Source organism: Haliotis asinina, chromosome 2, assembly GCF_037392515.1.
Source record: "Haliotis asinina isolate JCU_RB_2024 chromosome 2, JCU_Hal_asi_v2, whole genome shotgun sequence".
In the NCBI taxonomy this organism is placed as follows: domain Eukaryota; kingdom Metazoa; phylum Mollusca; class Gastropoda; order Lepetellida; family Haliotidae; genus Haliotis; species Haliotis asinina.
Window position 1 is genome coordinate 35,628,752 of NC_090281.1, and position 27,229 is coordinate 35,655,980.

General features: G+C 40.0%; 2 protein-coding genes across 3 annotated transcripts; one reads left to right on the plus strand and one right to left on the minus strand.

Moving 5' to 3' along the window:
• Positions 1–1,475: 1,475 nt before the first annotated feature.
• Positions 1,476–14,824, minus strand: LOC137272508 (putative DBH-like monooxygenase protein 2). The gene is made up of 10 exons (XM_067804894.1): positions 14,735–14,824; positions 13,372–13,567; positions 9,409–9,538; positions 8,808–8,906; positions 7,515–7,694; positions 6,750–6,904; positions 5,229–5,472; positions 4,433–4,529; positions 3,489–3,774; positions 1,476–3,093 (listed from the first exon to the last, which is right to left on the minus strand). Exons 1-10 carry the CDS (start codon positions 14,749–14,751, stop codon positions 2,791–2,793), a joined length of 1,707 nt encoding a protein of 568 aa, XP_067660995.1. The 5' UTR covers positions 14,752–14,824; the 3' UTR covers positions 1,476–2,790.
• Positions 14,825–16,162: 1,338 nt separating this feature from the next.
• Positions 16,163–26,231, plus strand: LOC137272509 (uncharacterized). 2 transcript variants are annotated; one of them, XM_067804895.1, is made up of 11 exons: positions 16,163–16,357; positions 17,575–17,625; positions 19,159–19,383; positions 19,838–20,041; positions 20,451–20,642; positions 21,542–21,685; positions 22,180–22,674; positions 23,187–23,339; positions 24,585–24,631; positions 24,962–25,001; positions 26,164–26,231. In XM_067804895.1, the coding sequence occupies exons 1-10, from the start codon at positions 16,342–16,344 to the stop codon at positions 24,992–24,994; spliced, it is 1,560 nt and encodes a 519-aa protein (XP_067660996.1). In that variant the 5' UTR covers positions 16,163–16,341; the 3' UTR covers positions 24,995–25,001; positions 26,164–26,231. The 2 variants fall into 2 exon arrangements, with proteins under 2 accessions (XP_067660996.1, XP_067660997.1); XM_067804896.1 differs by having other exon boundaries at positions 16,182–16,357; positions 19,168–19,383.
• The last annotated feature ends 998 nt before the right edge of the window (positions 26,232–27,229 follow it).

Consider the following 27,229-nt stretch of genomic DNA (forward strand, 5'->3'; position numbering starts at 1 on the left):
TACCTTCCCGTTGGGCTTTACATAATCAACTTTTGTCTACTTACCGATGTCTTACCGTGGTATCTCATTTTGCAGTCTCCAGTTATGGGAATCTCTGCCATTTGGACTAAAAAACGCTGAAGTCTCTCCTTAAAACCCATCTCACACGCCAATAATATTCCTGTAGATTTTCGGGAATGTGTAAATAAAATACATGGGTTTGGTTTTACCTTTGTCATAGCGCCATTGGGCACCTGTCGGTGGATAATAGACACTTAAGAAATCAATAATAGTAATAATAATTATTATTTTTATTATTAATCACCATGTGATATTATTATTTCAGGGTTTGACTTCAGGGATTGGGAACTGGGTCGAGCGTCTGACTTGATACGGAACTTCCCGGCACACCGTGATATCATCAATCGCCTTACTAGGCAGGAATAAGACCACTCATGGTTTATGTCTGATACTAATTAAAATATAAAACCCTGTAACTGGTCGGTTGACCCTTAAGTAGGCTAAGTAGGTAGACAAGACTGGCACCATGACAATTTTGCATGTGCAGCTTTCTCTATATGTGGGCATGGAATGTGAGTGAGTGAATTTTACGCTGCTTTTAGCACTAATCCAGCAATCACTGCTGGGGACACCAAATTGTACCTATGTAGGGATCGAATCTGGGTCGTCTACGTGACGACGAGACGCTTAACCTTTAAGCAACTCAACCGCCCCCATGAAATGTGAAGTGTTGGAACTGACATGATATTGGTCGTGAATATATTGTCTTAATAGATATGTAATATGGTGGGACAATTTTGTCTTGATGCCTAAATCTAGGCACACATTTTAGTCTTATTTCTACACCCGGTTACACACTTTAGGCTTAATGTTACATTATGCGGAACAGTTACATATTCTTGTAATGCCAAGGCTGGTAACACGTATTTCCCATGTTTCTGCATTTGGTGAGACAGCTTAGATTTAATGCTACATCATGTAATAAAGTTTAGTTCAAATGCTACATTTGGTGAGGCATTTTATGGGTAATGATTCATCTTTTAAGATTTTTAGTCCAAATGCTACATTTGGAGACAGCTTAATTCAAAGCTACACCTTATAAAACATTTAATCTAAATGCTACATTTGGTAACACTGTTCAGATTCAATGCTAGATCCTTTAAAACGTGTTGTCGGAAGTGCTACATTTAGTGACACGGTTTAGCCCAGTTACTACATGTCCGACACATTTTAGCTTCAGTGCTACATCTTTTATATCGTTTAGTCGAAATGCTACATTTAGTGACACGGTTTAGTCCAAATGCTACATTTGGTAACACAGTTTAGTCCGAATGCTAAATTTGGTAACATATTAGTCCAACTGCTTCATCTGGTAACACACTGTAGTGTTAATACAACATCAACAGAGACAGTTTCTTTCGCTGTTAAATTCATGAACACACGGATGATGGTGATAAAGGAACAGTGTACATGTATTTCAAATGTTTCAGATCTCTTTCTCTTTATTCCACTACTGAAGAGGCTCCAGGTCTGTAGTACAAAGTATGATAATAATAATGACATACAATCACAGTATTTAAAACCGTATTCTATGTGCAAAAGCACGGTATCCATATAAACTGCAATATTGGAGGTCATTAACAAACCAGATTTAAACGTGGTAATGCTGTGGTAGATATATTGTCCTTAACATAGTGAAGTAAGGACACACCAGGAAGAAGTGGAACTCATTTAGAATTACATTTAAAGTACATGTACAAAATATGCATAATATATCTTAAAATATTATAATATCTGCCCTTCTCGATCATAAGATCACGTTAAGAGGATCTAAATCTGGATGATGAAACGAGGAATTTTCTGTGATTAATAGCCAGAGGGATGGATATTCCCATTCATACTATCAATGCATGTTTAATTGTAAATGCCCTACATATGAAGGACAATATGGAAAAAATATTGTCGATGCCATGGGAGAAATTGATCTTAGCATGTCTCTGTTAATCTTTAGAAACATTAAAATATGCGTACTCGTACCCACGGGACTGTAACCACGGGACTGTTTTGTTTTTTTTTCCTCACTTTTTAAGATATCATTTGCATAATTCACCTACACAGGCCAGAATGGCGAAACGTTAAAAGAGTATCGCTTAGGGTAAAATGACCCTTTCGCAGTCAGAATAAGTAAGAGTTGTTATTCTGAAGCACTTGAAACGTCCAGAAGGCCTTGTTATACCATACCAACCGACAGATGCACACACCCATCAAAGGCAGGCATCATGCGTCATCTGCAGTTTGTACTTTCGGTTGGGGAGAACAGCAGTCTAAGTAGACTTAATCTTAGTACTTTTCTGAGACTCAGTAGTGGACTGTAACGAAAAAAAACTGACACTTAGACTAGGGAGAACAGGGAAGAGTCACCTGCCCTTGGGTAGCAGATCATTCGTCACCACTCGCCCCTTTGCTTGACCAACTTGTGTTATTCCGGGACAAGCCGAATAGCGATATTCTTTGCATTTACGGAAAGGGACGAGTGGGGACGAACGCTCCAAGACGATGTTTGTCCCGGAATAACACAAGTAAGTAACGAATGACCTAGGAACGCAGCAAGACGAATCGCTATTTGGCTTGTCTCGGAATACCACGAGTAAGTCACGAATGACCTAGGGACAGAGCTTTTATATGAATGAATTTCGAACTTCGCATATCACGAACTGCGTGAGAGTTTCTTAAAAGTTCGTTGTTTCAAAGTTGATTGTTGTAAAAAATAAATGTCAGCAAAGCAGGTGTTCAGTGCAATGCAAAACAGTTCCAAACTAACAAAACGAGAGTAATGTGTGATTTTGTGGGCCGAAGGCCATCAGATGACGTCATATCCTGCATGCCCACGTGGCGTTCGGAGAGTCGGGGACAATCACAGGAACGGAGCGCAGTCACAAAATTCATGCCTTTAAAACCACCGTCTTCGTGAAATTCCTGCAACATTTTGTCACCTAGGTCTCCTTGCAAACATGGGTGCTTCCTTACTTCCGTGACAACATCCGGGCACTCTGGTAGACATTCACCATGCTTGAAATCACAGTGTTTTAGTACCTGTGGACAAAACCAGATAGTGAGTGAATAGGCAAGCACCTTATGCTTATGAATATGTATTTACCTTATTTCAAATGTTCCTGAAAGGCGTCTTGATCAACATTCAGTGATCAACGTCCTGAACATCGATCTACGCAATTGGGATACGATGGAATGTGTCAAACAAGCCTGACCATCCGACGCAGTCGCCTCTAACGACAAGTATGGGGTACTGAAGATCATTCTAACGGGTTATCACGGGTCTTCAAGGGATAGCAGACATTGCTGTATCACTACGCCACTTGTCTCTGAGGGAATGCGAAAAGCCCGGTTTCGATTGGTGGACGAAATACACAAAAATATGTTTAAACTAAATAAAATGTTTGTACAATAAAGGGTTAATAAGCATGAATGACCTTGTGGAAAATCTTGTGTGTTGCTGGGTGTGATAGATTCTTGAAACTTCTAACATGACAGCCGCGGTAAAATCCCTCGTCGTCCACCATGCAGGAATTGTAGTCGCCCCAGCCGTCGCAGTAGATGTTGGAGACGGCTGATTTGGGGTAGAACATGAGCAGAGAGTAACACATTTCGTCATTCGTCCCCTCGCCCCAAACCGTCGTGACCCGACGGGAGAGGGTGCGATACACGCAGGTGGTCTTGAAGGAGTCCCCAGGTCGAACCTCCAGAGGAGGATCAAAACTACAACAGATACAAAATGATCAAACCGTTATTTACTTAGAAACCATAGTATTCTGTCCATCCAATACTGTTTGTCTACTTTCACCTATTGCATACAGGAAAATATTTCGACATGTTGGTAGAGTGAGTGCTCTCGGATCTGTAGCCATCTCATTCGTGACCAACTCGTGTTACTCCGGGACAAGGTCTCCAGTGACCCATGTTTGTCAGAGGAAGCGACTGACACATGTCATCGTATCCCAACTACATAGATCGAGACCCATGTTGTTGACCACTAGATGGTACAGACTCTTCTATCTTGGAAGTGAGGCAGGTGTCCAACCACCTAATTTAATTTAGTACATACTTCTACAACGCTCGCTTCGCACACACAAAAAGCATATTTAGCATATTGGTGGTGGGGGTCCCGCGGAAATCTGTGCATGGTGACACCATCATTTGACTCCTGCAGCTGGGAGTATTTGACGACAATCTAACGATGTTTTGTATTGTCAACAAACCAAGATACTTTGTCAGCGTTGAAGCTGTAGGGTGAATGCAAAAGGTCGGCACATCGTCTCGTATGGTAAACTCCTGCCTAAAATTGTCATTTAGTGCAAGTTTTTCTTTTAGAAAAATAGCAGTATTTATCAATGTTTATTCTTGATTAACGACTCACGTGTTGATGACGGGGTTATCGTATGTGTAAAAAGCTTCATTAGTCAGGTACTGTAATCGTTTCCCCTCCCGCAGGTGTTCAACACTCTCAGAGATTCCTGAAATTGGAAACAACATATGCATCGGTGCATACGTTCTAAAGGGGGAGCTGGGTAGCCAAGTGGTTAAAGCGTTCGCTCGTCACGCAGAAGACCTGCTCGTCACGTTCGAATCCCCACATGGATAACATGTGTGAAGCCGATTTCTGGTGCCCCTGACGTGATATTGCTGGAATATTACTAAAAGAGGTTAAAAACTAATCTCAGTCAATTAATCAACCACAGTAGGTGCCTTAAATAAATTGGGAGGTCATCGTACCCCAGATGTGTAAATCGTCAATCGTCAGTCACAGGGTTTTCTGCCCATTAAGGGGTGTCTTCAAATGTCTGGTTTATTGCTGAGTGAGGGGTTACTCAATAAACCGAATCCCAAAAGAAATCGTGGACTAAATGTGATTTACAGAACTCATAACCTATCCCACCGGATACCCATTTTCTGCTCGGTTCTGAAACAGTTTGGAACAAACTCACTTGCCTTAGGTGAGACCACATGTATCATACTTGATTCGTTGTGGGACAGAACTGAAGTCTTAGAAACTCACAAGAGTTTCACCAATAAGTTGCTTTCACAAATATGCGGATTTAGACGAGGGAACGTTTTCATATCACTGGGTTTCAAATTCTGTAACCATGTTGGAATTCAAACCAACATAACAAGCTAACACTTCACCCACTAAGCCATCTGCAATTAATACATACCCATGTAATGCATGTGATTGAGAGAGTTGGTGATGTATATAGGACTGGAGAAACGCCGTTTGGTGCACTCGGACGGGCAGGTTGACTGTACAACTATTTTCGACTGCCCTGGAGGCAACATCAGACGTTCCTGGCCCGTCCACAGAATTCCCGCATCGTATTGGCGTAGTCGTGGGGTGTAGAAGATCTTTAACCCAGACGCGTCGTGGTAGTCGTCGCGCATTTCGGGGTTGTTCCAGTGTAGCTAAAACGTATTTATCACCAAGGTGATAATGTTACATTATAAGAAGTACATGTACAAGATATTAGATAGATCACATTATTATGTGCAATAACACAACACAGCCACTTAAAGGCACAGTGTTACATAGTTACGATAATATTTTGGCCTATAATTTATATATCGGGGGCATATATACTCATTTCTGCTTTCTGTTGATGAAATAAAAGAGTTATTATCTCTTACGACTAGCCAGAAATCGATAACTGAAACTTTAAGGAGGAGAGCTTCCAAACAGATAACACTTGCCATGTATGCAGTGTAAGTTAAACAATTGTTCAGTACATAGAAAACTGTCGCACATAGTGTTGTCGGTGTCTGTTGAACTGGTCTCAGTCACAAGTTGTGTAAAGATGTTTTTAAAGAGGGACATGAGTCTATGGGACTAGCTTGAAATAATGTTCGGCCGGTAGAGGGCGCCAGAGTCGATTACCTGCAACGTTACATTGATACATTCTGACTTTATTTTAAACATTTTAACATGAATACGTAATGTTGTTTGTAATAAATGTATGGATTTTATTGAGAGAAATATATTATAATTTTGTAGAAAATGTGGTGTGACATTGTTCCTTTAAGCGCCATCATCCCGACTAACAAACAATCGACTGACATGAAATACGTGAAACTTGAACAGCGTTCCCGGTATTCTGTGGAACAGTTTTGGTGACGAGTGTCAGGGAGATGGTAGTAAAACTGTGAAAATAATTCACACAGAGATGTAGGATGTAGGATTGTCACTTGTATTATTGGGTCACAGTTTGTCAGTCACTCACCGTGTTTGCAGCACACGGAAGATCATTCTCAAGTTTAAAAGTGAAAGGTTCACTTAACACAGGCACGCCATCTATACCGGCATTTTTGCCGGCCCCAACGAATGCCGTTTTGGAGGGATTTCACTGTATCGGCAAAATTAATATTCATTGCACCTGCGACACCTGGAGAGTTCAGTTTAAATAACATCCTAGATATCGACACATCCGGGGTAAATGTCGCATACATGGATACTTTGGAAAAACATACTAGGACTATCACCATAAAGGTTCGATTGATGAATATTTAAATACGCATTCGTATCGACCTTGGGCGGTGGGGTAGTCGTGTTGTTGAAGCGTTCGTTCGTCACCCGGAAGACTCGAGTTCAGTTCGACACATGGGTACAATGTGTGAAGCCCATTTCTGGTAGCCCGTTCCGTGATATTGCCAGACTAATGCTACATGCGGTTTTAAACCTATCTCACCTCTAGCAGCACCTTCTTGTAGCCGGAAATCCCGAGCCTGAAACCAGCTTCACTATACAAGCACTGACCAGCCAGACCCACTGTCCACAAACCAATGACGTCATTACAGCCCCGCTCAGCCATGTAGCATCGGCGAGGATGGTGGATCATGGGCACTGAGTAGAAACAATACTTGTTTTGTAAAACATAAATACAAACTATGTCTACTAAAATATCTTAACTGGATTAGTTTAGTTTTACGCCGCACTCAGCAATATTCCAGCAATATGGTGGCGGTCTGCAAATGATGGAGTCTGGACCAGTGGTCAACAGAATGAGTATCGAGCTACACAACTGAGATACGATAACATGTGTCAACCAATTCGGAAGTCCTGACGACCCGATCCCGTTATAGGCCAATTACAAGCATGGTTCAAAGAAGATCAATTTTTACCCGGATCTTCTCGGGTCAAACGATTGCGAATGCATAATTATGAATACAGTAATTTACGTGTATAATAAACGCGCATCAAACGAACTGTCTTTTTGCGTTTATTTCTAGCGGCATACATACGACGAACAACGGTTGTAACGAACTTAAATTCTGATGCATTTGAAAATATTATAAGCGTAGTATACATGTACATTTTTTCGTATATTTTACAATAGATAAAGACACAAACGGGGTTAATTTTTCAACACACTGACATACCTTCCGGAGATATCCTAACGTGTTAAGGTCACAACGATTAACGGTTATGTGACATTTACTGTTAGGCCACCTACCGTCATCCCTACAGCCCATCAGTCGGATATGATGCATCACGTGGGTGTTGTCGATAACAGGCTCAGTTGCTATCAGATGATAATCCCGGTCTGCCGGGAGCTCAAAGGTCTGGCAGAAATAATTTGTCTCCGTATTGGGAACCTTCATTCGAGGGAATCTTAATGTTCTCATTTGAACATCTGTAATCGATCAAAGTTGTAAATACAGAAAATCATCTTTAATCAGAATTGGTAATACACAGGAAAAAGCTCTTTCATTTTCTCTTAAAATCTTATTATTCAAGTTCAAAATCTCTTGGTTTATAATGGAAATGCATTTCCCAAATGAAAACAGCGGGGAAAGTGTAAATGTAATCATCGCTGCACGGGTTTGGCTGTAAGTTAAACAAGTGTTTATGAGTGAGTGAGTTTAGTTTTATGCCGCACTCAGCAGCATTCCAACTGCATGGCGATGGAAATAACCGACACTGGACCATACCATACAGTGATCAACAGCATGAGCATCGATCTATGCAACTGGGATATGATGATGTGTCCACAAAGTCAGCGGGTCTGAGCACCCGATTCCGTTAGTCGCCTCATGCGACAAACAGGGGCTACTAACTCGGATCTTCAGGGGCACATGTGTGTGTGAATAGGTGTCAAACACAAGTGACACCGGGTGTTGCCTAGAAAGTGAATAGACGGTCTGTCACACACGCTCGGAAAAACAAGACAACTGTCCACTTGAACAAATCTCCAAATAGAACACATTGCAAAAAAAGCCATAAAAGAATTCGTTAAGTTTGGAAATATCATTACATCTATATGGCTATTATAAAGAAAATTTAAAATTTTCTGGCTTCGAACTCGCCTTACAAACCAGGGCCTAGATTTTCGAAGCTCTCTTAGCGCTAAGATAGTCCTAAGTGATCTACTTTAACATTAACTCAAGACTATCTTAGTGCTAAGAGAGATTCGAAAATCTGAGCCCTGATCAGGTAAGGTTTGAGCAAGAGTTGTATTAAATTGCGGGAATTAACATATTTACGTACTAGTAAAATACACTCAATGTCCTTTTGAAACCCTGCTTCAGGGTAATGTACACGCGACCTTAATTTTAATACGATATTACAATGTCTCCGGGGAAAAACAATTTAGATGGATAAGGAAAAGATTATCAACAAGATCAAGTTTACATGTCAGGTGGTGCTTTTACTTTCGTGTGTATGAGTGTGCGAGCGAACGTTCGTGTGTGCGTGTGTGCGCTTGTGCGCGTGTGCGTGTGTACATGCATTACTTCAATCAATTCACCAGGCTCTGAAGTTGCACTGCAGTTGAATTCCTCAGTCTCACATGACACCCAGCCATTGTCTGCACTGCAAGCTGGGCTACCCCAAGGATCGCATATTCCTAGGTAAAAACAAACCTTTGTTCATGATGTCACTGTGCGATTTCTGGTTATGAGAGTGGGTTGGGTGAATAACAAATTACTTGTCTGGAGTGTGAATAAAAGACCTTAATTGTTTACTCTTTTTATTTTCATTTCTCATCACAGAATTTTCAAAGGGGAGATTAATCACATACACATCTAAGCCACTGTCTCATCTTACAATAAATCTCAATAAAGTGTGCCTTTCTTAATGTTGTTTTACATGTTTAATTAAAACATATAGAATGTTACCTCCAAAAACACCTTTATTCTTTGTGAATTGATTGATAAATCCGAGTTTGTTATTCCATCATTTTAGAGTTACAACTGCATCTGATCAATAAAACATCAAAAGAGTTTGTAAAGCTAAATAACATGTTTGAAGACTACATTTGTCAATATCTTATCTGTGATTCATACAATTAATAATTATAATTTTTCCCACGTTTCACGGAAAATACTAAACCACTGGCAGAAGACAACCTGGATGTGTTATCCCGGAAGTGACATCAGGTATGTCTCCTTCCGTCCACACACAGTCGGGATCTCCAAGTTCCTCGCCGTTTGTCCTTCCGTCATCATCGGAATCCATCTCACAGAAGGCTCGAGTCCACTGTCAGTAAGAAGGCAGTTATATAAGCAATCATTAACGTGGATGTTACATGACATAATTAGGACGTTACTGTCTTTCTCTAGTATAAAGCATTGAATATAAATTCTGATACATTTCGTACGATTAGATGAATATGCAAACTCAGCAGATCAATACATTTGTGAGCGTTTGGGTGTCTAATATAATAAATAGACACATATTTTTCTCTTATTGTTGAATAAACAACGACATAAAAGAAGTAGATGATGCTAGTCTTCAATGACATTCATATTACAAAGTTTACAATATATGTAATCCCAAGTTATATTTGTGTACGTTCATGTTTCCACCAAGAGCTCGAGGGGTGGACATCTTAGCCTTGCAATTGCTATCCTAAGTTTATTCACATTTATACCCTTAAGGTAAGTTTCAGTTTCACTAGAGGATTTCAGCTGTTTGTAATAGAAACGTTTACTCGGCAAACTCAGGGCGCGAAGCCAGACTTGCAGAAATGTGTCTTTTAATCTTCGTAAAAGTGTAAAAGTCATTATGAAATCTGTAGTACAGTTTACATGTCGATCATACCAAATGTAGTTGAAATCTGTATTTAAAAGTATCTCCTTCACGTGTGTGGTCCAATTTCCTTTACCATTTTTATCATATACTAACATTATTCCATAGCATGTTCGTGGGTATCTCTAAGGGTTCATGAGGATAAGTCTCAACCAATCTTTAATGACTTTTATATAAGCATATACAAGTTACTGATTGTGAAATCAGTCATTTCATGAAATGACCACAAGGGTCAGCCGTTTCGCGTCATTTTGTGTAACAATCAATGTAATTCAGTCATTTCATGAAATTTCACTTATTAACGTAATCTACAAAAGTGGATCACAATTTCAACTTACTTACCCCATCACAAACCCCTGTCCACCACATACAGATGAAATGAAATGACTGAAGTATATCGATTGTTGTTATGTATTTTTAACGCGCAAATAAGTGTACTTTCACAATTGCATCATAAGCTTTAGGCTTCCCATACCTCCGACCCATAAAGTAGTGTTGGGCTTATTTTTGCGTCAAATAACTTATAAGATAGGGAAGGATCATATCAGTATTTTCTTAGCCTGGTTTGACGCCTCCTTGGTATATAAGTTCCAAGTTGAGCGATCCGTAGAATACATGCCTAGATATTTATAGGAAGATGTAGCAACTAACTTCTATCCGTTATTAAGTCACTTTTCATTTTTCGCTAAGGACAAGGTATGATAAGGGTGGTTTTTGGCCCACTAACAGAATTGGCTGAAAACATGTTATTTGCTTAGAGACAAGTTAGCTTTGCATAAAAACGCTAAATTTTATATGTTCTGAGGTGTAATTTTTCTGCAGAGGGGCCAAAAATGGGTTTATCAGTTCCCATGAAAAACAACAAGAAGTCTGAAATATCAGTGTGTCATAATGGCTTATTTACAACTGTTATTTTATTTATATACATATTACAGCAGTTTTACAACAGGTAGTCATGCTGAAAAACATGTCAATGTCATTCATAATGTTATAACTTCAAGGGGCTCAATTAGGGTTGCAAAACATTGTTAATTCAATTACTTGCCAATTGTGTCCCCCAAACTCAGTCATTATTCACAGCAATCTTTGCAAATATAATCCATGGGTCCATTGTACAACATGTAAGCATGATAACAATCATGTTGCACTAAGAATCACAGGGGCCTGTTTCGGGTGAAGCTTCATTTTGGGCACAGCTTCATTCTAACTAGTAAGTGGTACAAGTCAGCATTTACTACAAGTTTTAGCAAATATACAGTTAACATCTCAATCATCATATGTTATTACAATAGCCATGTTGCACTAAAAATCACAGGTCTTGACCTCAAAGGGGCCCATTTCGGGTGAAATTTCATTGTCAGTGCAGGTTCATATTAACACCATGGACATGTTAAAGTCAGTATTCAAAAGACTTCACAGAGTAATTATTCACAACTTATCCACTTTAAAGATATAAAACATCCATTATTACTCTTCATCCACACAGTTATCAATCTCAGTATCTGATTCACTCTCAAGAACCGCAGTATTCAAAAGTGTATAAACCTAAAGTAGATCAAAATGTATAAAATATGAATTTAAAATATTGGGAACAAAGGCAACTAGACCGACTTGAAAAGGTGAATGGTCAGTGTCTTAAGAAAAGATTTACATGATGTTAATTAAAGCTTGTTTCACCAGTGTTGTAACATAGATTACCAAACTTAAGAAAAAAATTACAGTATTTAGATTTGACGTGAAACAGTTTAGTTAAACATTGTAGGCTTGATAAACAAACTTTGAAAAAAAGAAAGAAAAGTTACATGGATTTGAACCTGCATGTCCTATAACAAAAGAAACCAACAGTCCACTATTGCAACCATTAGGCTACATATTCCTTTGCCTCCCAGTGTGAATTTAAGCTTATATATTACACTTTACAACTATGTATGACTTGACGTCTGCTTGTGTTCATCACCTGCTAGACCTTGATACAATGTTCTTATTCTACCTAAAACATCCTTCTCATACAGTTAAGTGTAATCATTTTGGTTAAGTGAAATCTAATATGTCATTGGAAACATCAAGGTACATAAGTTCTTGGAAAATGCATATGTTTATACATGGCAATCCTGTTGAATGACAGTGTTATTTTGACAGTGACAGGTGACATAAGGTGTTAGATACACAGATGATAGAAAAACTATGATCAAATTCTTACATAACAACAAAGATTTTCACCTTTACAGTACTGCTTGATCATATTTTGAAAAGCTTCAGACATCTTCTTACTTTTCTAGCAGAGACCTACAACCAAACACCAATGTTTACCTCTCATAAATCTGCCTTGTGAGTGCCTTATGATATTGAAAATTTTAATAACGATGTTTGATATGTGTATTTTAGAGCACAAAACCATTCAAAATATAATGTATCATGGCACAAATGTGTAAATGTGATGGATTGTTTTTAATGATGTTAGTTTATGTCAATGTTTATTTTTTGAGATGTTGTATGGGGCAATTTCACAAACTGAAAAAATGTACGTTTTTAAAGATTTTGATGTGAGCAAAAGCGTGACCCACCACAATTTTTTAGGTGTACATTCTGTTTTACTCGCTTCATATGTGGTGAAAAAATTGGGATGGGTCACGCTTTTGCTCACACTTTTCTATCACTCTGAAAATCAGAAAATGTAGGTTTCTAGAAGATATTGTAAAATATGTCAACTTTGAGGTCTTCAAAAGAGGAAAACTAACAACACTAAAAACATAAAAATGCTATTGGAGGTAACTTCAACAATTAATTTAGCTCCTTTTATGCTAAAATTATCGTGTTGTAAAATTTTGATAATCATGACATGTTGTGGGCCAATAAGGGCCTCTATCATACCTTGTCCTTTACCTCCATTTTTAAAAGCAATAACTATAGGTTTGTCCATATTTACACTCAGTTTGGCATCTTCACAGTATTTTTTCAAGTTCCCAAATTTGCTGCTGGACTCAGTTTATTGTGGTGGAAAACATTGACTTAAAAACGATACACTCGTGACAACCGCCAAAATAGCATTTTCGTTAATGGCAATGGAGTCCCGAACGCAGGTGAAAGGTCTTTCTCCATGTGGTGAAAAATGAAAAGGAAAAAACAATTTACTCTTTGAGTGGCACGAAATGTCCAATCCAAACTGACAAAAGCGACACATTTGTTCATAAACGTAAAAATGTATTTCTCTATATTGACAATGCAGAGCAAGCAAGAGAAAGGTCTTACTCCAGGGAGTGAAAATGGAATCAGCAACTTACTCTCTGACCGGCAGCAAAAAAGTCCAAGCCAAACTGATTTCTTAGCCCTGTTCCCTTAGGATTCCTGTGTCCCACCCCCGGCCATGTGTGGTGGAGTTTACACGGATGGGGAACCTGGTCAGCATTTGGCAGCCTCTTCATGAACATCTGATAGCCCAGTGTTACGCTGGAGTTCAGTACCACCAGCATCAGAAGCCTGAAGAGCGAGTAAGTGAGTCGGGTTTTAAAAGGCTTTTAGTTTCAGTAAACGCTACACACACATTTTAATCATATGGGGAATCGAACCCGAACGCTTTGACCACTAGGCTATCCCACCTCCCCTGGGACCTGAGTGAGTGAGTTTAGTTTTACGCCGCACTCAGCAATATTCCAGCTATATGGCGGCGGTATGTAAATAATCGAGTCAGGACCAAACAATCCAGTGATCAACAACTGTAGCATCGATCTGCGCAATTGGGAACCGATGACATGTGTCAACCAAGTCAGCGAGCCTGACCACCCGATCCCGTTAGTCGCTCCTTACGACTTAAACACAGTCGCATTTTATGGCAAGCATGGGTTGCTGAAGGCCTATTCTACCCCGAGACCTTCACGGGTCCTTGGGCCCTGACGAGTATGTTGTTGCTTATTTCGTTTTTCTTTCTTTCTTCTGTTTAGTATAACGCTGTATTGAACTATATTCCAGATATATATCTGGTAAAACAATCCAGTGATAGACGTCATGAGCATCGTTCTACGCAGTTATGTTGACATGTGTCAACCAATTCAGCGAGTCTGAGCACCCGATCCCATTAGTCGCCTCTTACGACAAGCATGGGTTGCTGAAGACCAGTTCTAGACCGGATGTTCGAGGTTTACACATTTACACGTTTAAAGGTTGAAAGAGATTGAAAATAACGTAATGAAACCATGATCAGTTATAAGTTTCTGCTATGCAATAGATTAATGGATCTTCTAATCAAGTTATTATTTTTATAAATTAAACTAATTTTCTGTTCAGAATCTGAAAGAATGTTCTTTAGTTAATGAGCGGTGTACATTGAAAAGGAAAAGGAAAGAATTCTGAAAAAATCTGTTAATGTAATATTTAGGAATGTGATCAAAAGTGGTCATTATACTCTTATGTAACGTGGCCGGTTGAGTAGCCTTGTGGTTTGTGCGTTCGCACATCAAGACGAGGATCGGATTCAATCCGCAGACTGGATACAATATGTGATGCCTTTTAGTTTTCTCCATGAAAGTGTTAGAATATACTTCCTAGAACATACAGTGCTGATAAATCGTTTGCTTTTGCCATTTAAAGTTGGTTTATCACCCTACGTTTTCATTATGCTCAGAGGAAAACAACATGAAAAAACAGTACCTTAAATAAGCCATCATGCAAGAATTCCTGTCCAAAGACGGCTACAGTGAAACGTACACCAGCGACCACAGTGGGGCAGCGCGTCTGGTACGGGACTGGAGGATGATGGTGACCTAGATATGGACCATTTATTGTTGATTTTGACAGTGGAGGATGACCTTTGGGATACAAGTGGGGCTTCACATAAGCTAATGATCAAGATAATCACCGCAATGACTGTCCCGTGACTTATTGTATTTTTTGAACGCGGCCATTTTGTATTATTTCAATTCGTGACCAACACGTGTTATTCCGGGACAAGTCTTCTTGGAGGTTACGGATATGGGCGTGTGGTGGCGAATGGACCAGCTCTGCTTTAAGTGGTGTTCCTACGCCAAAATGAAATCTTTCCAGAGGGGTACGAGTTGGCATTCGGTTTGTCTTGGAATAACACCAGATGATCACGAATGTGGCAGTGATATCCAGTGGCTGTACCTCTTCGCGAACGCCTGGTGTCATCGTTGATTTCCAATAATCCCTCCAAATAGTGTTACCACCTCTTGTTCTCAGTGTAGTGGTTTCAGATAATTAACGCTGGTTATTATCGGTCTTTAATGTTGTTGGCAAATGAAGAAGTATATTTGTACCAAGTTGTTTATTTATGTAAATGAAAATTGAAATAAACGTTAAAACGCGAACACAGCGAAAACAAGGACGTGGGATTCCTGAGAAAAGAGGAACAACTTCCTACTCAATGAAACAAGCATATTTCAGGTTTGTGAAAATATACTGACAGTTTTGAGGTCAGAATTTACTGTCTGCAGTTCTGTAGATTGTGTTGCAAGACTTATTCCATGGCAGTAGGAACACCATGTATCGACTTGTCAAAAAACAGTTTATTGTAGATTACAGTATGACTGTAATAAAAGTCATAAAGTGACTGGGTTTTTTTGTTGTTTTTTTATTTTTACGTTATTATCAATATGCATGCTTATGTTTTCTGACTGTTTAAATTCACTTTTTCATTTCCGTTTCAGCAACACAAGAGTGAACCCGTAAAGGGCGTGGCTGCCATTATGTAAAAAGCCCGGGCTTACACATAACTGTGGCTGAAAAAGGCTGTCGAAGCTCTCAGTGTATAATAGCTTCGCAACCTATCGTCGGGCTTACACGAAACAAAAATGACTTGCTCTGCGTCTGCCCGTGAAGATCCAATTTAGAACTGATCTTCAGTAACCTAGGGGCGACTAACGGGATCGAGTGGTCAGGTCTTCCTGACTTTGCTGACACGTGTCCTCGTATCCCAGTTGTGTAGATCGATGCTATGGTGTTGATCACTGGATTGTCTGGTCCAGACCTGATTAGTTACAGACAACTGCCATTAGCTGGAATATTGCTGAGTGCAACAATCAAACAAGGCGCAAGAGTGATACACGGGTTACCCACGTGATTTCAACATCATGTTGTCATGGATACAACGATGACCTACCACTGAGCATTATAGTGTTAATACGTGTTGATAGTCCATTTATCTCAACACATGTTTACTGATTTAGTGTGAATCACAACCCGATTGGTCATTGTGTGACCTATGACCTTTGTGATAATCTTCACCTTATCACCTCGCCATGGGTGCCCTCACAGGTAAGTCACGCATTTTGCCTTAATCACAGAAAATACTGTTGGTTACCCATCAGATATAAATTCATGACCATTGTGGTGTTGTAACACGTTAATTAGTCGTGACTATCTTTTGAGTTAATAGTTGTCATTGGTTACATGAATTTATGCTCTTCAAGCTTTGTAGGTATGCCAATTAATATAATATATTAATGAAAAACAGTCGGAAATCAAAAACACTTGGAAAATGTTATGCATATGTGTCTGACATGGTCTGTTATGTAAACATATGAACATATATTTACCGACAACAAGTGTATTGCATTGCCATACTTGGAATTGGGTCGCCAGATAAAGCCATACACCTTATCTATCCTAAAACCACAGGTAAGGGAATAATGTGTTGGAAAATGTACGTTCTAAGAGGAAATATATTTTAGATTGAACTGTTTCTAAGTTAAACAAATAACTATTGTATTAGAGCCACTGAATTAATGTTTCTGTAATTGGCAGAACAGTAAGTACAGTTGTATCTATACTAAACAGCAAAAGAAACGCAAAATATGGTCTTGCAAATATGAATATGAACATGGGAAAATATTTAACGTTTAACGTTAGTGGATGTAGATACCTCCAATACATACTGAGTGCACTGCCTCTTCAGGAGTTCTTCACGGTCACGATACTTCACGGGTTTGTGTGCACTATGTTAATGCATCATGCGTGAGAACATACTGCAGAATGAGGTACATTGTCTATTCTCCGTGGTCTGGTTCTATTGGGATCGAAATTAGCGAGTATTGGCGATGGATGAGCTCTTCACTGACAAACAAAAGACGCTAATACAAGTGGAGACATTCGACTGTGTGTTACGATTTTCATGAAAGTTTGTTTGTTTTGGTGTTTTTGGTTTTGGTTTTGTTTTGTGTTTTTTTTTTTTTTTTGTTCTTTGTTGTTTTAACGCTGTCATCAGCAATATCCCAGCTACACGATGGCAATATGTAAGTAATTGAGTGTAGACAAGGAAGGACAGTGATTAACGTCATGAACACCGACACTGGGATGCTATGAAAGCATTAACTAAGTCAGCGAGCCTGACCACAGGTTCCTTTGGAGTCCTCTGACGACAAACATGGTTTACAGAAGACCAAATGTAACCCAGGTCTTCACTTGGAAAGAAAAGCATGGGTTGCTCACGACAAATTCTGGACCTGGATCTTTTAAGGATTTTCATGTTTTAGGTTACTTCGTATTATTGTCGCTTCATCTGTGCATCAGGGCGACGGATGCCGGTGAGTTTTTTTGTTTGTTTGTATTTTTTTCTGTTTTCGCTTACCTGGCTGTAACCTGTGCTGTCGCTACATCCTTCTCACAAATCGTGATATTGCCTATGAAAACAATGATGATTTTTACACAACATTTTTTATGTTATAGACATAACTTATGACAAAATTCTGCAGAGTGTTTTCCAATGCACGTAGTTATTTACGATTATTTGCTTTTGAGTTAGTGTGTCATTGGGGAGAGTTTTACTGAAACGTGCTGTACCTTGTGACTGTAGCGCGTAGAGAGATTATCATCTGATAACTTGTGCTTCAAACAGTATTGATGATGATACGGCACCAACATCTAACGGTATCAATAACTGTAATCTCTCATATATGTTGAGCTTTTCCCTGATACGTACATTACGTAAAGATGAGCTTTATTACCCCTGTTAACGGATTCTCAGCTCTCTGTGAACTATACGACCTAACCCAGGAACAGTTTTATATCATCCTGGCGGTCACCCTATCGTTGCTGTTCATGCTAATCATTGCATCTCCAGCTATGTTTGAAGTCTCCCCAAGCTTAGACTGTGCTGTGCTTGAACGCACCAGACAGATCTGTTCCAAGCAGCTAAACAGTGACGCAACCAAAACGTTCTGTCCAAAATATTGTGGACTCTGATGGTACGAGTCATGTCGGCATGAATTACTCTAGTCTCTGTGGCAAGCTGGGTCTCTGCTCGGTTATGAATGTCAGAACTGGATCGCCACTCACCTTATGAGTGTCTCAGTCGGATCTCCGCCATGCTCATGTGTGTCTGAGCTGGATCTCCACTCACCTCATGTGTGTCTCATTTGGATCTCCGCCAGGCTCATGTGTGTCTGAGCAATATATTCGCGAGGCTACCCGTTCACTTCATGTGTGTTTGAGTGGATCTTCGCTAGACTCATGTGTGTCTGAGCAGTGTATACGCCAGACCATGTGTGTCAGTGGTGATAATCGTTTGCCTCAAGTACGTCACAGACCCGCTAATCCCATGTCACTCTGAACTTGACCTCCCCTCGTCGTTACGCTTATTGTATCGATATTGTATGTATCTCACTGCGTGTCTGATGTTTCACTGTTCATGTGTCTTAATGTTCCTGTATTGATGACCTTCAGTCCTCCCGAGACTTCAGCAAGTGAGCTAGTAAGTATGGTTTTACGCCTATGTTAACAATATTACAGTTACAACACTGCTGGAGACTCCAACAATTTTCTGAACAAATCGACCTTAAATGGGGAATCGAACCCGAGTTGTAACTACTACGCTACAGTGTTGCAGTGTATACTGAACGGCAAAAGAAACGCAAGTATCGGAAAAATGAAATCTCAAAAAAGTAAGCGTTCATGTTTATGTCTTCCATTTAAAAAACCCGTTATGTTACTTTTGCTGTTTAGTATATGTAGTACACAAGGACACGCCCCCTGAACCCATAATTCGTGAATCCCGGTGTTATTATAGGTTACACCGGTAATATGATACGAATCAGGAACTATCAAACATTCACCATCAGCATTTCCAGCAACGGCATCATCCCAGTCAGCTGCAACATCGGTATGGGCGGTGAAGGCAACTGCTGTTCCATACAACGACCCCAACGACCCCAACGATCCATGTGAAGACGACCCTGGTATGGACTGTGCTGACTTGAACCGAACTGCGCATATATGCACAGCGTTCCCCAACAGTGACCAGACCAGGAAGTACTGCCCCAAATTTTGCGGACTCTGTGGAAACGGTTGGCATCATGATTATAATCACATAATTGCAATACTTTATTTCATAAATTAATTTGAGCATTTAACTTGACATCAGTCAATCTTGTAATCGTATTCTCGGACCGATCAACACGACCGTTGCGCCACACATTCGTAACCCTGTGGTAACTATAGGGTTACGATCGTTCGTAATTACGAACGATCTGTGGATCGGGACATGGGACATCATACACAACAAATTTTCAAACTAATTAAGGACCCAAAGGCCGACGTCTTCACAGAGACGCCATTACGTTATCAGACTTAAAAAATAATAATCTCATTAAGTATCTTGACACCACTATATTTTGCTTGCATCCCGTTCAAAGTCAAGGACATTCGTAAGCGTGTGTTCTGCAGAGTACAATAGTTAGCTACTACGAACGCTTTGGGAATAGGATCAAAGACATTGTACACGGCATATTTTCAAACCAGGGAACCAAACTCCGACGTCTTCAGCAATGACAACGTCATCCAGTATGCATCATGTTACGGGTGCTCCATACAACGGTCCATGCAAAGACGATCCTAAATTCGACTGTGCTGACATTGACCGAACTGCGAAAATATGTACGGTCTTCCGCGACAGTGAGGACACCAAGAAGTACTGTCCGAGGTTCTGTGGACTGTGTGGCACAGGTAATAAAGTTCACTTATGAGATAGACATTAAGATTTACTCCGATTTTTCATTGTTTCAGTGTTTCATTCCAGCAATATCACTGCAGGTTACGCCAAGAATGGGCTTCACGTATTGTCCCATGTGGGAAATCGAACTCGGGTCTTCAGCGTGATGAGTGGTCGCTTCAACCACTAGGCCACCCTACCGCCGCTAATACAATGCAATGCCTGCAGCACTGGGAGTGTATACGTTTGTTCTTATGATAATATTATGCTGACAGAAGATCAGAGCACCTTCTGGAGTTGGGTCATAAGATGATCGGGGAAGCCCATACAAAACACCATTGCAGCAGTCCAGAACTTAACTCTCATAGGCTTGTGATGTGAATGTAACAATGGCGACGTAACTACTTTTCATTTATATCACAGCTCAGGCAACACCACCAACAACATCAGTCGGCAGCCCTGCGTCGACATCTTCCTCCTTCACTGGACCTTGCGTGGATGCCATGGGAGCTGACTGCGCCGACCTTGACCGCACTGCCCAGATCTGCACCGTCTACCGCGACAGCCAGAACACCAAAGACCTCTGTCCCAGATATTGTCACCTCTGTACTCCTGGTACTGTCTATCTGAGTGGTGGCGGGTGGATGGCAGAACTTAGTAGTTTGTTTGTTGTTTAACGCCGCACACACCAATATTCCGGCGACATGGCGGTGGTATGTAGATAATCCAGCCTGGACAAGCCAATCCATGCAGTGATCAACATCGATTTACGTAATCGGGACACGATGACATGTGTCTAACCACCCGTTCCCATTAGTCGCCTCTTCCGACAAGAATGGGATGCTGAAGATAAATTCTAACTCGGATCTTCGCGGGCAGTACTTATAGGGATATATTAGGTACAGAGGGACAACCGTCCCTTTTGTTTTCTCGAGTGTCCCCCTTTTCGATAATCACTTGTCATGTATCCGTCTTTGCATTGCCAGGATCTCGACTTCAGTGAACAGCAAATTAATGACTGTTTGTTGTTTTACGCCGCATGTACCTCAATCAATTACTCATATGTTTTGTGCGGGGAATTACAAGGACGACGTCGTCGTGTTTCCACAACATAGGATGTACCAATTAGTCATATTATCGTTATGGATCAAGGTGAATGACAACATACAGTATTTCGATGAACGACTAACATACATTTGTAAAAGCTTCCTGTGAAAACACAATGTAAAACACACAGCAAATATGTTTTTTTTTCCAGATCAAACAGCTCTCTAACACACAAATCAAACGAACTTCTATTTTGGGGGCAGTACGCTAACCTAGTTGTTAAAGCGCCACGCCGAGAACCACGCTTCGATTCCATACATAGGTACAATGTGTGAAGTCCATTCATGGTGCCCCCCGCGGTGATGAAATATTGCTAAAAGCGTAAAGCTCAACTCACTTTATGGCCAATTTCAAAGAAAGAACACGCCATCAAAACGCAAACACGTATACGTGTTCATGTCTTTTAGACCCAACAGTGGCCTCAACATGCCGCGACGCTGACGGAGTCGACTGCGCTGACCTGGACCACACGGCCCACATATGTACCACTTTCAGGAACAGTCAGAGCACGAGGGAAATGTGTCCTAGATACTGTGGATTGTGTTCTGATGGTATTTACATGTAGATCTATATACCAAGTGCTTTATTATGTTAAACGCCTTACGTATGAACTCACTGTTTCGAGCAATAATTTAAAATCATTAAAAGCAAAGAATTTTGCAAGCATCTATTTTTTGCATATATTATGATGAACTTGTAGCTCAGATTGAATGAACGTGTATTTTATGTAATGAGAGTAGCAGTAGAATGTTCTAAAATCTTAATTTTTCCACCGATCCAAATCGATATGTGATAATCATAACATCTAAAAATAAATTAGGATTGCAAAAGTCTAGCTAGATTTGTATTTTTAAAAATCATTGTCCAACCAGTGATTCGTACTCCTGTGTAGTAGATATTGAAGATCACAATCAACATCGCGTTTCGGGCACCTAACGTTACTAACGTTTTTACATCCAGGCACTTTCATATGAATTATACATGCCCTGCTTATGAAGGTTACATGTACCTGTCCCTAAATAGCACACGTACATACTTACTACAGGCTCTTCTACGAATCAGACGTCTACTCTTCCGGGAAGTTCTACATCAAGGCATCATTCACATACTACAGCCAGACATCCGACACCAACTTTAGCAAGTCACGGCGACGCCACCACAAGACAAACACAGCTTAAAACAACACCACCAACACATCCGGGTTCTACTTCCATTATACCTAAAAAGACAGCCACCTCAAAGCATACAGAGGGTACCTCGACCAAGCCTACAGAGACAAACACTCCAACACGCCCAGATTCTAATTCCGACAAATCAACAGCCAAAGCTACACCAGTTCCACACACTGACAGGACAACGTCAATTAACCCCACGACGTCAACGACGTCTACACACGCTGCCACGGCAGTTCCAGTGTCCACGACAACCCCAAGTCTGGATCAAATTTTTGCGATGAGCTTCGACAGAAATGACGTAGACCATGATGGAATTTTGACGCTACTGGACTTTGAAAAACTGTGGAGTGAACAAGATGTGAACGGTGAGAAACTAGCATTCAAAACGATTGTAAATGGTACAAATAAGTATCCTGAGATACAATAGCGAATGAGTATGTTCTTAACATCATTCATCTGTGTTCTCTCATCAGAGCATGAGTACCCGGTAGAATGAAATGTTAACGCTAACGCAACCTGGCTGTTAAGCGGCCTTCACACACGGCAAACGTTTGACAAAACATGTTGTAATATTGACAAACTCACGTCAAATACGCATTGTCACACTTTCGTGTCTTTTTAGTTGACTGCGATTGGTTGTTTCTGAACAAATCGAGTTTGACACGAAGTTTGATGGAAAACTTGGTAAGAATAGAGACTGTTTCTCCACAACACAGTTTAACAACTCTGAAATTGGTATTGGTGGCGAGTTGTCAAACTTTAGTTTTCCGTGTGAAGCCGCTTTATACACCTCCGTGAGCAGTATAGTCCAGCGTATAATGAGCGGAGCAACAGACTTGAACTGTTTGATCTGCACAACTAACTGGGTTATCTTCAGGTGATCAGCGGGTCACCATCACAGAGTACGCAGCTGTGTCGCATTTCTCCAAGTTCATCACCACGGAGCTGTTCCAGTTCATTGATCATGACCACAACGGTGCCATCACACTACAAGAGGTGCCACGGCTATTCATGGAATATGATTCAAACTGTGAGTAAATGAGTATTTATTTCCTTGTCAACCGTTTTGTTGGGGCTATAGAATGAACATCTGCTTTGTCTATTACATATGAAGGTGAGCTGCAGTGCAGCGACACCATTTTTTATGCCGTCACCGTATGGGATGTCGTACAAAGAAAGTACACACAAAACCTTTATGAGGATTATTTTTCAGCTATTTCACCAAAGTTCCTTGTTAATTGTTTAGGTGGCGGAATGCATAGAGAGTTAGCATGCAGCGTCGATTTCCTTATTGGTTAGTCTAAAGATGTTCAGTGTTAAAGGGATATAACTTCAAACTTCAAACTTCAAACTTCAAACTTCTTTATTCTCCTTCAACCACCCAGCGGTGGTACAAGAGTACAGAAAATCGGACTGGATAGAAAAAATTTGCAAGATGGGCCATAGTTAATGTTTAAAGTGTGACGGTATACAATTAATAAATATCGTCAGTTTTTTTTCAATTCTGCGGTTTTTTGGTACATATTAATTGGCTGAAGGTAGCCAGGTTTTTCCATTTGAGGTATCGTGGAGGGATATATTTTAGTCTAATATCATTAAAGTAATTACATCGCAGTAAATAATGAAGTTCATCGGCTATTGCTGGGGAGTCGCATAGCTTACATGTTCTACGTCCTCTTGTTATACTCTCCCAGCGGCCGGTCTCAGTGGGTAGATTGTGGTTAGTTGTCCTGAATTTCAGAATTGGCATATACACATTGATTGGAAGGGAAAAGTAACGTTCAAATGTTAGGGAGTCTTTTATAGTCCTATAATAAAGAGCATTGGAGCTTTTATTCATCAAAGACAACCAGCTCTGAGGAAACTGATCTTTTAAAACTAGGACTGATCTTCTCGAAGTCACCATTCTGTATCTGATTGGGCATCCATGTTAAATTGTGGCATCACAACTAAGTGACCGGGTGCTAGAGAACGGATCGGAATAACCGTGGATGAGTACACACATGAACTCACGCACGCACACTCGCTCACTCATACTCACTCACACAAACACGAATCATCATCACTAAATGAAAGCAAAATCATGAACGGCGTTAACCCTTTTTCATATAACCTATTATAATTGCTTGTGAGTTACTAGCCCTTCAAAGTGTCAAAGCTACCAGTTTCAGGATGACTAACTGCTGTTTTAATTCGATGATTCCGCAAATATGGTCTCCACAAACACCACTGACTAATTAAGCAGTTCGCCTCACTAGCACAATACATGTTTCAGCTGATGGTGTCATAGATGAGGGAGAATTTATAGCTGAATTCCGTAGGGTAAGTCCCTTCCCCACTTCCACTTTGTCGCTGCACTGGTCATGGCCACAAACTGGTTGGATTCACAGTCCTCATCTCCAAGAAATCAGCCGTACATAAACATGAAATGTTACAAATGTTGTACAGGTGAAAGTGTATGCTTCTGTCGTAAACAAAGTTGAGCTGAACAAATACAAATGAGCTATAAAACTGAGCGCTCTCAATTCTGTCAAAATAAATATGCCCAAATATCAACGTTCCAGAAGCAAATCACACTGAATCTATTATGGCAATACATGTGATGATGTGTGTGGAATGTCCATGTATTTACACTGAATGTTATTCTTTCAGATTTACAATTTTGTGAAGGACCATGTAAAATAGCCACAAGGCAAGTATCGGACACAGTTTCTTCAACCAATTCGTGAACTGAGAACAGCTGAATCAATTACTTGTGAAGAATATTTTTTTCACAACCATGGTGCTGATTAATCAAATATGAAAATCATTGAAAAAATATTTGATCTCAAATTCAGTATCCTTGTTACCCTAACATATGCATAAGCCCTAATGCAATGGCTCAGACCCTTGGTCATCAGTGTCCAGTCATATCAGTCCAAGAATGGTCAGCCATGGCACGGAAGAAAAATATAATTATGCTCATGACAGTCGTAATAAAAGACTCTGAACTATGGCTTTAGCAGAGACTTCTTACATTTTTGGATAATCTGGTCTTTTCTTTTAATAATGTAGTGAGAGTGTCCGTTTTCTAGCAGTATCTCAGAAGCCAGTAATTTCTCTATGAGTTTGAGTGAATATGGTTTCTTGCCACTTTTAGCAATATCCCAGAAACATCATGGCATGTCAGAAATGGGCTTCACATATTGTACCTATGAGGGGAATCCAACCTGGGCCTCTGTTTGTACCAGCAAATGCTTTAGCATCCAAGCTACTGCAGAAGTGTTTGAAAATAGGCATAGAACCAGGCTCAGCCCTTTTCACAACCACTTCCTTTAAAAGCTTCTAAAGTCTTAGCACACAATCGTGTACACGAGGTTTACACTCATTACATCTACATGTTAACGTTCACTAAGTTTAATGAGTGATTGAAACTGGCAATGAATGGGTCTTGCTTCAATAAAATCAAAAACCTTTGTCAGTTCCAACAGTCAGATCCAACATTCTTTCCAAGGACTTGTAGTATGTATTACAGAGACAGTTCCCACTCTGTGCATGAAACTATGTCAAAGATACTGACGATGATGAAACAAAGACAAACATTGTACTAAGACTATAATCAAAATCGTTTCAGCAAGGGCCCATAAAAGAGAAGCGACAAGCATAGCACATGAACTCCTTTTCAGAAAATGTAGTCACCAATCATCTTGACCCGCCTGATGAGTATGAAAGGAGTCACAGTATCATTTGAAAATAAGCCAATGGAAAGATAACCTCTGACAAAAATATTTCTGGATAAATTTCACAGACTTCATAGCTTTGTTCATTCGTTGTACGTCATACTCATATATGAATGATTTGATTTTATTCTTCAGGTGCATGTAATCTCCAGAGAGAAGATAATTCTACAAACAAGTTCCAATAAAATGTGTTTCGTAGATCACAGTGCTTTTGTGTTCATACACCACTACCCATAGTACTTACCCAGTGTTTCCGTCATCGCAGTAGGCCAAAAATTGCTAGGTGACAGCAGGAAACCAAGGGTTTCAACCTTGACATTCAATAAATGGTAAATGACAATTCACATTCTATGGGCAAATCCACAATCTGGCTGTCAATCCCGACTCAGGCAACAACTTTAGTATGTATCTAAATTAGTAAATATTAAATCCAACAGGAAATATTGACAGATTCAATGTGTTCTACCATTCAGTCTTTGAATTGGTCTGCAATAACCCTTGCTTGTCTTAATGTCTTAGGGCATCTAACAGGATTGGGTGTTCAGGTTCACTGGTTGACACATCATCTTATCACAGGATTGTCTGGTCCAGGCTTGATGATTTACAGACAACTGCAACTGTATGATTATGTACATAATCGTGGAATATTTCTTTGTTAACCAACAATACACACTGGACATTCAAGAGAGGAAAAATATACCAAAACGTAGATATCAAGTGATTGATATTGGAATAACAGGAACTATCCAAGATGTCAGGGTACACTGATTTTCAAAAAGACAAAGCAAAGAATCGGTTTCATGGGACCAATTCAAACCTGGAATCATCAACAGATCACTTTAGGATGATGTGCTACATATGCTATAATCTAGTTCTTGTTTAGCAAAAAAGACAACACTGTAATGTGTCGTTATATCTGATCAACAACATACTTCTTTCATTTTTATTTCAAAACTACCTAAATTGCTTCAATGGTTTGTAAAGGTGACTATGATTGTCGTAAGAGGCGACCAACAGGATCAGGTGGTCTGGCTCGCTGACTTGGTTGACACATGTTAGCGGTTCCCACTTGCGCAGATCGATGCTCATGCTGTTTAGCACTGGACTGTCTGGTGCAGACTTGATCATTTACAGACTGCTACCATATAGCTGGAATATTGCTGTGTGTGGTGTAAAACTAAACTCACTCACTCAGTATGTT